Source organism: Halichoerus grypus, chromosome 8 (assembly GCF_964656455.1).
Source record: "Halichoerus grypus chromosome 8, mHalGry1.hap1.1, whole genome shotgun sequence".
NCBI classification, from domain to species: Eukaryota; Metazoa; Chordata; class Mammalia; order Carnivora; family Phocidae; genus Halichoerus; species Halichoerus grypus.
The window spans coordinates 93563382-93576210 of record NC_135719.1 but is presented as its reverse complement, the minus strand read 5'-3'; the positions used below and the strand labels follow the sequence as shown (position 1 = coordinate 93576210).

The 12829-nt window shown below is 35.8% G+C and overlaps 1 protein-coding gene across 14 annotated transcripts in view; it reads right to left on the bottom strand.

Annotated features, from left to right (window-relative positions):
- MIPOL1 (mirror-image polydactyly 1) overlaps positions 1-12829 on the bottom strand; it is a 306247-nt gene that overhangs the window by 196027 nt on the left and 97391 nt on the right. For all 14 annotated transcript variants that reach the window (XM_078053584.1, XM_078053586.1, XM_078053590.1 and 11 more), the window contains 2 exons: positions 9005-9038; positions 8575-8745 (listed from right to left, as the gene is read on the bottom strand). In XM_078053584.1, coding sequence (XP_077909710.1) covers positions 8575-8745; positions 9005-9038 — 205 coding nt within the window. The remainder of the gene's footprint in view (positions 1-8574; positions 8746-9004; positions 9039-12829) is intronic.

The window sequence follows — 12829 nt, the reverse complement described above, 5'->3', positions numbered from 1 at the left end:
CCAATGTTTAGTCCCCCCACCCCCTTAAATCCATATAAAAATTACACAGAAAAATATCTGAAATATATTGACTCCACTAATTGCAATACCTTTAAAATCTTTATTTCAATCTTTTATTTCTTTTTCTCTTGATTACAACTCATTATAGCACTCCAAGATGAACAAAGAACTCTAATACATGGACTTAGCAGATTTTTGCAGCCCAGGATCCTGCCTTCTGTGACACTATGGTTTCCTCAGTACCTTTTACATCCCTCATCACTCCTCTTCCTCTTTATGTAAGGGACAGTCCATAGGCATCGCTGTTGACTTCCTGGTCCCTCACCCATTAAAACTCCAACCCTTATTAAAATATCAACAACACCACACTGCACTCAAGATCTGAATATTCCTAGAAGAAATCACACAATTTTCCTGACAGGTTTCACTTTAAATTCATTACCCTAATTCTCACCAAATGGGCATTCTGCTCTGCCTGGCATCCTACATTTCTCTAGTTATATTCATTCCCAAACAAACCAAGATAACTACTTCAAACTATCTCCTCTTTATAAAATCTTCAGCACCATCCATTGACTCATCACACTGAGAATCTAAATTAACTTAAGACACCCCATCCCCTAAACTTATCAACTTGCCAGCATGTGCATCCACCTGAGTTTTTTGTAATCCTCTGTTACAATGAAAGCAGTTTCCCTTTTCTAGCAAAAGACAACTCTTCCACTTATATTCTACATTCTATCGCCTCTCAATCTACTTATCTATTCCAGGACTTTCCTACTACAATGATTTTTTTTCTCTCCCTTAAAATCACCTTTTCTTTTTTTGTGGTTCATTTCCATCAACATACCAACTACATGCCCTAGAATCGCCCATTAAAAAAGAAAAAGCGGGGCGCCTGGGTGGCTCAGTTGGTTAAGCGACTGCCTTCGGCTCAGGTCATGATCCTGGAGTCCCAGGATCGAGTCCCGCATCGGGCTCCCTGCTCGGCAGGGAGTCTGCTTCTCTCTCTGACCCTCCCCCCTCTCATGCTCTCTCTCTCAAATAAATAAATAAATAAATAAATAAATAAATAAAAAAGAAAAAGCGTCCTATGAACTGTAAGCCCCCTCTCCATCTACTGCCTATTTCTCTAGCTCCATTACAGGGCTAAGTTGTGTGCATTCACTGTCTTCACTTCCTCACTTTCCAGGCTCTCCTCCAACTACTCCAATGTGGCCTCTGTCCTGGTCAAAACACTTGTCAAAATCCTCAACATCTTCTATGTGATCAAATCTACACGTAACCATTCCATCTTCACTTTGCTCAACCTCTCAACACCATTCAAGGGAACTGACCACTCTCATCTTTAGCAAGCACTTTCTTGCCTTCTCTGGCACCATATTCCTTCAGTGTCCTACCTCATTCACCATCCTTTCCAGTCTCCTACGGGGGCCCCTTCTACTCTGGCCAACTGCTAAATGTTGGCACATCACAAAGCGTGGTCCTAGGCCCTGTTCTTTCTCAATGATCTTTCTTCTGTTTCATCTAGACCAAGTTTTAATTACGTACATGCTGATGGCTGTAATAGTCAAATGCCTGCTCAATATTTCCATGTGATTTTTTAGGAGTCATCTCAAATAGATCTCCTCCGAGACAATGTAATTTCCTTCCCAAAATATGTTGATCACCTCCCAAAAACTTGCCCATCACAATACATGGAGCAAATATCTATGGTCTTCAAGCCTTAATTCTTCCTGCTTCCTTTTGCCCAAAACCAATCTGCCTTCAAGTTCCATTCATGTACTATTGAAATATTTCCCACTGTCCACTTCTCTAAATCTACACTTGTTCATCTGAGCCATCATCAGTCTCATCTTTTGTGTGGACTACTGCAATAGCCTTTCTCTTTCAATATCTTCTGCATTTAGATACAACTGTACTCCTTACCACAGCCTACAAGACCGTACAGATTTGTCTGCTGCCTATCTCTTCTACCTCATCACTTGTTACTATCTTTCTTTGCTCATTGTACTTCAACACATTTAAATCTGGTATGTTCATATCAGTGTCTTATGCACACTAAGCTTGTTCTCTCTCTCAGGGCACTACTGATCTATTATTTTCTGATGGGACACTCTTTCCATGGTTCTTTGCATGGCTAGATCCTCTCCTCTTTCAAGTCTCAGTTCATGTTGACAAAGAGGCCCGCCTTGCTCACCCTATTTAAAGTAACAACCTCACTACCAACTGCAGTCACTCTCCACTATCTTTTTATTTTTATCACACTACTACCTGAAAATATTTTATTCATTAGTTTGCTTACTACCTATATATTTCCATACTAAGATATAAGTCTCATATAAGAAAGAACCTTCTATTTGGAATTGCTGAGTTCCCAACTTTGGCACATAATATGTATGCAATAAAATGTAAATGAATGAATAATATTTCACTAAATTCTTTTAGTTCTGTGTACCCTGATTGATTTAAAATAGCTTCAGCTCATCAGTTCATTAATTCAACAAACATATATTAAGTGCCTACACTGTCCTAAGGATAAAACTGTGACAGAAACATATAAAGAAAAATAGTTTCTATCTTCATGCTAGTAGGGAAGACAGTGTAATGCAGTGTGACAAGTACTGTTAATAGGATACAAAGTGAAATATGGGCACAAAGAAGATATTTATCCTATTGCTTCATGTGAAAGACCTTTATGAAAGAGATACTTAAATTAGCCTCAAAGTAGTGGTCTACTTCAAATAGACGAGTGAGCAACAAGTGGAGAGAAAGCATGTTCCAGTGAGGGGAAACGTGCTTAATTGAAGGCAGAAAGAGTCATAAAACAACAGACCAATTATACTTTCTGTACATTGGTCGGCTGTCTTCCTAGAATTTTCTTCATTATATTACTGGACTAGATTCATGTCTTCATCTTATTTGGTTTATTTTTCATTCTGCTGGAGCTGTAGCTTAGTGCTTGGAATAGCTTACAGGCTACAGAGAACAAGGAACCCGCCTAGTGAAACATTAAGCTGAGTTTCTTTAATTACTCTGATGATTACCCCTTGGTCTTTCCATGCTTTTTGCATCTGTCAATTTTGGACCTGAAGAACTTTAGGATCTATACTTTTCATTATAACTAAATAATAAAAAAAAAAAAGTGTGCTAAGTGTATTATATTAAAGGAGGCACATAAATGTTTTAGAAATATTTTCAACAAAAAAACAATAAAAGTGAGCAAATTAAAAGGGTTGTTATTGATTTTACATATTTGTAATGACTCATTTCCAAAAATAGTGGTGAGTTAAGATTCTCTACATGGTGTTCAAGTTATAGAAATTTATGATTACTAATTAAACCTTGATAGATCAAAAAGGGGAAACTAACATCTAGAAGACAACAAAGAAAAGGAAGCCCAGGGAAAGGACAAAGGATGTTGAGATATTTAACCTGGGAAAGAGAAAATAGTGCTAGTATCTGCTTTTGCCTGCCTATGCTCTGACCCTAAAAGTTTTTACCTTGCAAGCTCCTTTTCACATAGTTCATAAACTAACTTTGATCAAGCCTGGCAATACAAAGTCTAATTCTTATCAGTAGGTGAGAATGAAGTGAGTTCAAGATCCATAAGCATATATTATCCGTTATGCCTGGAGTTGATTCCAAACACCCATGTACATAGAGAATTTACCACTTTCTTCCTCTATTTGCTATACTCTAAGTCTTTATGACAAGTCCTCTGCTTTGGTGTTTTTGAATATATTTTATCAATGCCCCTGGCCCATTTGGCCGAAGTCCATCTCCCAACCTCCATACCCATGCCTAATTTATTCAGTTCTCAGGATTGGGCCCCTCACCTACGTACCAGGTACCAGCTGGGGTCCAATCAATGAAAATCTCTGCAATATTATCCTACCAACTGAGGCCCAGCTTCCTGCTGCTAGGCCCCGCCCATATCTATGCCTGTCCTTGGAAATCAAAACTAGCCTAAACTAGCCTAATTTAGCCAGGACCCCTAGGAATGGTGTTAACTGTTAATTTTATATGAAAACTTGACTAGGGTCCAGATATTTGATTAGCATTACTTCTGGGTGTGTCTGTGAGGATATTTCTGGATGAGATTAACATCTGAATCAGTGGACTGAACAAAACAGACTGCCCTCCCCAATGTGAGTGGGCCTCCACATTCAATCCATTTGGAAGCCTGAACAGAATAAAAGGTTGAGTAAGAAAGAATTCCTTCTCTCTGATTGTCTTTAAACTGGGATATTGGTCTTTTCTTGCTTTCAGACTTGGACTTGGACTAGAACTTACATCATCAGTTCTCCTGGTTTCTCAGGCCTTCAGACTCAGACTGGTATTACACCATTGGTTCTCCTGGGTATCTAGCTTACTGACCGAAGATCTTGAGCTCCTCAGCCTCCATAATCACATGAGCCAGTTCTTTACAGTAAATCTGTTTATATATATCTTATTGGTTCTGTTTTCCTGGAGAACCTTAACTAATACAAATGATTATTTGAATTACTCTAGCTTGTAATAAGGTCAGGCCTCAAAGCTAATGAGTTGCCAATCCTGGCCAGTTCTATTCTTCTGTTGCTTATTGGTGTCTAGCCTGGATCCAATTGTGCCTTGAAGACTAGCTGTATGAATTAGGACATTATTGCTCATGTAGATATTCAAATATATTTGATGCAATATAGTTTATCAGTCAAATGTTCTGAGATCAAAGTGAGTACCAAAAGCAAGACATGAAGAAGAAATGAATATTTAACTAAATTGAAAATTAGTCATAGGTAAGATTCCTCAATTTACTGGGTAGTTTAACTAGATAGCTTCTAGAGCGCTATGAAACTTAAGATCCCAGAAAAGTTAGTGAAGAAATGGAAGTTTCTAAGCTTTATCCCATATTACCAAGTATTTCTGTAATTTAAATAAACTATATGAGCATTAATCGGTCAAAAATGGTAAGAAAGAATGAAAGACTGGTTGGTAAGACAATTCTTTAATCAAACAAATGCTAATTATAACAATTTTAATTCATCCTATAAAAGATTTTAAGACACTCAGTTCTCAGGTTGACATAGAAAAGTTATGGGAGAAGAATTTGAATAAATAAGAGTATTAGGATTTATCAGAAAAAGATTTTAACAAGGCCAGTTCAAGTAAATAAATGATCTTAACTTGATTTGAAAAACAAAGTAAATTAGCAAATGTATAAAAATCAAGAAATTCTCACTGAATCCAAAGATTTCTAATAGCTACATAGAATGGGACTAAGGTAACCCTAGCAGTACACAGAAGATATAGTTTAATTAGAAAACATTTGATGCCAAATAGCAGCTCTAAAATTAAGGTCAAATTTCTATGAAATTCTTCCCCAAAACTCAAAATCTCAGCTTAATCATAAGAAAATCATCAGATAAACCCAAATTCAGAGACATTCCACAGAATATCTGGCTAATACCCTCAAAACTGTCAAGGTCTTAAAGGGGGGGGGAGGGGAAGGAGTCCTAAGCTGTTACAGACTAGAGGAGACTGGAGAGACCTGACAACTAAATGCAATGTGGTATCTTGGATTGAACCTTGAAGAGGACTTTAATGGAAAACTGGTAAAAATCTGAATAATGTCTGGAGTCAATAGTAATCCACCAATGAGGGTTTCTTAATTTTGACAAAATTACTACAGTCAGGAGCAATGGCAAAGGCAGGGCAAACCAAAACTGGGTCAAAGGTATAGGGGGACTCCATACTATACTACCTTCCTGCAAATCTAAAACTGTGCCAAAATAAAGTTTATTTTAAAAAATTAAGGAAAAAGTTTCCATTCAGAGCTATAAGACAGTAATTCAAAAGTTCATTTTTAGAATGATTATGACATAAAAATTAAAATGAATACTATTTAGGCAGAGAGTTTGAAAACTATGCAAATTAAAATAATTAAATAAACAACTCTTCATAAAACATAAGACATGCAATAGATAAATAATAAATATACTGCAATGACGGATAATATATATTTATAAATAAAGACATGTTGGTAAATATTGCCAAATGTTGATTTCTTTATCTTTATGTATCATGAAAGGCAGCAGGCAAAGGATAGAGAGAAAGAAGGAATGGGTAGCAGTCAATATTTAATTACGCTCTATGTACTTATTTTTAGTTAACGTAAGAAAATAAATGATAAAAAAAATCAAATGTTTGAGTTCACACTGTAATTGCTTCCAAGCACTAAAAACTGTTTTGTCTATCTCTTCAACAATATATTGAATGACTCAAGATTGCATACTGTTGGTAGGACACAAAATGGTAAAAACAGTTGCTCATTTTAGAAGAACTTTTTCCAAATCTAACCTGAAGATAAATGTCAGTTCTCCACATCCAGATAGGATGAAATCATTTGTGGCAAAACAGTGCTCCAGCCAAAACCAAGAAAAGCCAGGTTAAATTTAAAAATCCAGTTTAATGATGTCAGCAGGCCATGGCTGCAACAATGAGTCGAGTGGCTAAGATCCTGAAGAGGGTGGTTTGCAGATCTGCAGGCATTTTTTTCCCCCTGAGTTTTAAAGATTCCAGGCCTGGGCAAGGGGCTGGGAAGCCAGGCTTTGACTGCACAGAGGGCTCATGTTGGAGGACAGAGAAATCATCGAAGCTTTTGGTAGCTGTGCAAGGCTGAAGTGACAAAATTGGAGATTTGAGACTTGTTTCTATCTCAAATCATTTGATAAATCCCAAACGTGTACAGGGCTTGAAATTAAAAAGCTAAGCCCTAAAACCTCTGAAAAGCATAATGGAGTTTTCCACTCCATAATCGAGTTTTCTTACAATGCTGAGGACATAAACGCCAGAGTGCAAGCTTTGCCAGGAGTAGGGTCCTACTGAATATCAGCTCTGTGTGGGAAGCCTTACCAAAAGTACCAGGCTGAGCCACAAGTAGACCAAGACTTACCAAACTTCTATCCAGCCTCCACGGGAGATAGTAAAGCATTTTAGAGAGTGATAAAAATGAACTAATAGGAAACATTCTATGAAGTAGGAGAGAAAAGGGGCAATTGATTAGTGATAACCTTACGCAAGAAAAGACAAGAACTAGTATAGAAATACGCTGTCCTTTAACAAGGACATGAACTAGGTAAGAAATAAAATACAAAAGGCAGAGTATATGAGTACAAATGCACGTAGGCTGGTGGGTGAAATGGTGGGGAAAAGCGGAAGTTGCTTTTTATATTGGAGAAGAGAGGTTGGATATCTAAGGAGCAAGAAGGGAGATAAAATAGTCCTTTACAGGGTAAGGTTGAATGGACTAACAAAAGGCCAGAAAAATGCCAGGCAACACCAAGGGCCTACCTGAAGACAATGGTCATGAATTTAAAGGTTAAATGGCAAATCTGTGTGATATTCTTATGCCATATAAAACTATGAAGGTGCAGATCAGGCAGAAAGTTAAATATATAAGGCTTAGGTTTTGCTTGGTGAGTAGGACAAAGGGCCAAGAGAACTGAAGTTATATTATATGCAAATCGGTAATAATTAGGTGAGCCCTGGAATCTAAGTGAGGTAAAGGGGGAAGTGGGAACAGGAGAGAATTGAGGGAATAGGAAAATAAATGGTACAATCAATAGAAATAGGTGCCGGTGGAGCTAAAATTTGCTACTCAAAGTTCTGGAGTTAAGTGAGCTGGAAAGATAGTAAGTGCTGGTCAGAAATAGGATATGACCATAGGGCAGATGGCAGAAGTAGAGCAGAACAGATGATGATGAGAGGAGAGAAATTCAAGAAGATGAGAGGCCAGAACAGTGAAAGAATCATCTGTACAGATATTGGAATCACCAAGAATTGTTTTTCATAATTCAAAACCACAAGTGTGGGCTGAAGAAAGAGACAAGGAAATGCATCCTAAGATCTTCAAGAAATGAGGGAAGCAACACTGGAGTGTGCACAGGACTGTAACGGGAATGCCTACTGGGTGGTACAATCTGATGCGTGAGCTTCAAAGCTAGAGGTGTTTGGAGAGGAAAAAAGACCAATGATGTAAAAACACTAATGCAGAACAAGCCTCTAAGCCCACTGGTATAATTGCTGTGGGAGGGAATCCAATCACTACTTGGGAGGACTGCAGTGGAAGCAGTATCCTCAGGGAGGTAATCAGGTTTCAGTTAGAGCAGGAAGGTGTAAGTAATGTTCAGAAAAGAATACACTAATAATTTGATTCATTTATCAATGTTTACTAAAAGGCACTGAATTAGGCACTGGGAATAAAACAGTAATAAAGACATAATCTCAGCCCTCACAAAACTGCGACTCAAGTAAGAAGTCTCATATAAAAGTGATTACTTTAAAGAATGTATCTAAATTCTTTTTTTTTGAATATAACTAAATTTTTATAACCACCTAACAGTTTTATTAAGAAATGAGGATGCATGTATTTGAAGAATGGTCTAACAAAATTTGTGACTATTTTAATATATCTAATCATCGTGGTATTAATCATATGCTAAAAACTAATTTGAATTAAGACTATGTGGGGAAAAGTCATTTTTTAACGGTAAAGAAACGGGGGAAAATGCTTGTACAGATACATGCAGTTACCTGAGACAAAGCAGCATCCCGCTCTTCTATCACTGCATTCATTTCTTCTGCAGTTATTCTCTTTTTACATTCCTTGGTCTTGTAGATTCTATCCACAATTACAGCTCCATTCTTCTGAATAGCTATTCCTGTGTCTGCATTGTTTATTCTGTTCAGTAATTCCTGTAATGTCTACCAACACCATTATATGTTAGTCAGACATGAAGTTTTAATATATTTTATTTAATATAGGGTTTTAATTAATAGGCACATGTGAATTGTAAATTGACTGAGTGAAGTTATTGAATTTTCATATTGCAGCAAAGATGTACATTATTAGTGTGTCAATTCTTCTTTTTCCCACATCTTAGTTCTTGAAACCCACTCAATTGAACTTAAGCCTCTAAGATATAAGACTGACATCAAGAAATCTCCTCAGAGAATGGCTTACCATGTCATTTTCTTCAGGGTTAATATTTTCTAGCCTAGAAAAAAGGGACACAGAAAGCCTGATCAGTAGCATTTCCTTAGTGCAGCAAAATGAGTTCGCTTTTTAAATCTTTAGAACCTCAAGTAATTTCATTCGACTAGTCTTTAGAGTCAACCATGACACTGAACATATTAAAGTGCCACCTGCTCGACTCCATCTTTCAATAATGCTCCATATCTTCTGCACTGACTTCAGACTGTTAAGTTATTAATGTTTACTGCTATATATGACTACAAGGATCAATTGTTCATATGTGCTTAGATGAGGAAAGTTCCCTAGTGATAGAAGCACTACTTCTCATCATTATATTTATTCCTGGACTTTCAATTCTTACCAAAAACTGTATTTCCTCTGGTTTTTTGGACTTCATCACAAATAAAACAAGGCAAGTATTTTATTGCAAAGTTTAACTATATTCCCTCAAAAGCAAAGACAAATAATGACCACTAAATTTGAACTGAAAATCTCCTGCTGCTATCTATTTGTTAAAACAAATACACCATATAGAAAGGCTGACCAAAACTGGACCACGTATTTAGATGACTAATGTTATTTTCTCTTTCATTACATATATGGAATTATTCAATTTAAAGACTAAGGAAGTAAATTGGTTCCTCTCATAAATGTATTTTATCTTGGAAGAGTCATTGTGCTTACTGAAATGTTTTTTGATGTTGGTGAATTGAACAAATGCAGGAAAGGTAAAGAAGTGCTAAATGACATTATCTTAGAAAATGTCTATAATGTAATTTAGGCAACCCTTAAATTGGGTAAATTAAATGAAAATCTGTAATGGGTATTAGTAAAATGATGTAGATTTTAGAAATGGCTCCATTATTTTGAAATTGTACTAAAATGTTTAGATATATAAGTTCCTGCTTTCTCATATTCTCCACCCGCCCCCCCATTTCTGGGCTCCTACGATTTAATATTTACCACAAAAAGAAAAGGATACTTGAAAAAGATATAGAGAAACTTAATAAATTTATTACAAAATTGTTCCACACTCCACAGTTCAATGAAATTGCTACATTCATGAAGAGAAATTTAGAATACTGAATTTTTAACAGGAAAAAAATAAACATATATAAAAAACTTTTTTTTTTTTAAAGAATTTATTTGAGAGAGAGCGTGAGAGAGAGCACAAGCAGGGGGAATGGCAAAGGGAGAGGGAGAAACAGGCTCCCCACTGAGCAGGGAGCCCAATGTGGCGGGGAGTCGGGGGGGGGACGCTTGATCCCAGGACCCTGGGATCATGACCTGAGTCGAAGGCAGACGCTTAACAGACTGAGCCACCCAGGTGCCCCTATCCTTTATAATTGATCTCAATTTTGCTCTATGGTTATCCTTTGTAAGTACAGTGATAAATGGTCATTAAGAGAAAACTAAAACTTAAATGAAAATGAGCAAATAGTTAATCTGAGATTTGAAAAATTACATACAAACAAGTAACTTTCAATATAAACAAGAGTCTGGAAAGAGAAAAGGCTAATATTTATATTTCTCTATTTGTATTTCTTTAAAAGTTTCAGGAAGTACTTGTCATAGATATCAAAGCTTAACTACATCATAATTTAGTCTCAACTAGATTATTTACAGCAGAGATCAGCAAGCTTTCTGTAAAGAGTCATACAGTATTTTAGATTTTGCTGTATGTTCTCTGTTGCAGCTACTAAATGTTGCCTTTGTAGCACAAAAGCATCCAAAGATAATATGTAAATGAACAGGTGTGGCTGTGCTACAGTAAAACTTTATTCACTAAAACAATTGGAAGGATGGATGTGCACCATAGGTCTTTACTTTGCACATCCGTGATGTAGAGCACTGGAAAATGAGACCAGGTCTTTGACGTTAGAACACTCTAAGTGCTAACTGTGAGGTATTTTTCTGAGTTGGATCACTCAATAGCCAGTTAAAGACTAATAACCCAAAAAAGTGGATTTCAGAAAATAAAATACAGTCTTATAAGGTACATCACTTACTGTATTACTTAAGAAAACATAAAAATTAGACACGTAACCTACTTTTAGAAAAAAGAAGACAATTTGAAACAGTTTACCAGGCTTTCTATTTTCTACATAAAATGACTTGTTAGAGGTTTAAGGTTTACTAGCAGCATGTATAACACATAAGGCTTTACTGGTTTAATAAAGACTTAAAGTAATAGTTGATGTTATATGAAATACAGCTGACAAACTATAAATTATATATCACTAATAGGAGATTTACAATTATACAAAAAGAATCTCAACCTTTTGGAAACTAAATTATGCCTATAACAGTCTAACCAGACATAGTCATGATAATTAGTAAGAATTTTGCTGAAGTAAATGTCCATGGGCTCAAGTTTCAATTGATTTCCTATACCATGCATATTCTGACTGACACCCCTGCACTCTAAGTGAAAAGACCCATGCATGAAATGTCACATTTCTTGATTTATCCCCAGATCAGTCAATATCATGTCTTTCCTTTCTCAACCTATAGTCATTCACCTTGTTCAATGGGAAGCAGCTAAACTTTGACCTCAAATGATAAAAGGAACTTCGTGATCATCTAATCAAAAAACTCTGAATTGTTAATTTTTATTCTCTTTCATTTTTACATAGTGCCACCTTAATATGTTAAAAACTTAAGAGACTGAATATCATGATCTCAAAAGTTGGAATATACATACACAAATGTGTCTATATAAGTAAGTAAATATTAGTCATTTTAACTTGAATCCTTTTTACTTTTTTTCTAGTTTTGGATAAAAGTGAAAAAGAAAAAAGAATTGAAGATTTTCAAGGGGTAGGGGAAGGCAGAAGGTAAGACAAAACAGACATCATCAAAAGACAGAAGTAGATCAGAACTGGCAAAGATGAAAAGAAAATGACAGAAGGAATATGAAGATTATAGGAAGCAAGAAATAAGGAATTAAAAAGAGATGTGAAATAATGTGTATTATTTCAACCTGTAACTCCAAATATGCCTCCAAATATGCCTTTCAGTCAAGCAAAGCTCAATTATAAATTGGTTCTACCTTAATAAGGAATTCATCTAAAATGCACTGTTGAAAGTTCAGAACCTATAGATGTCAACTGAGTAGAAAGGAGCATCCACAGTAACATTTAAAACTATGCTGACATATTATTATTTTAAAGTTGTTGTTCTTTCCTCTTATGTATGATTTTTCCTGATCTCCCCAATCTGCACCACTGGACTATAAAACTGTAGGAGCAGACTACAAACTGTTCCTAAGAACCAACAATTATTCATATCAATTAATATTATTTTAAGTATTTATGTAGTTATTTAATGTCTATCTTCTCAACTAAACTGGGGCCATAATGCTGTGTTCTGAGTAACCTGACACATAGAACATATTCAATAAATATTTATTGAATGGACTAAAAAACTAAAAGAAAAGGCTTGGGATTGAGTGTTTTTCTTTTCTCCCTTTCCTATTTCTCCATTAATACAAATGCTACAAAGAACAAATGAAAAAGGGTCTGCCTCAAGGAACCCTAATTTTAATATATTGTAATAAAAACTGGAACAAATGTATGTACAAATTAAAGTAGACAATGGAAGGTAAAAAAAAAATAGAGGGAAAGATAGGCTCAATTTAGAGCCATCAATTAAAGAGAGAATGAACAAAACTAAGAGACCAAATTAGTAGAGGCTCTGAGGAAGAAGTTTTGATTTGGATATGTGGGCAGATGGTTGTGCCAATGACTGGGACAAAGGATCAAGGGAGAATAAGGTTTTAAAATGAATTAAAAAATTCCATTTGGGATATGG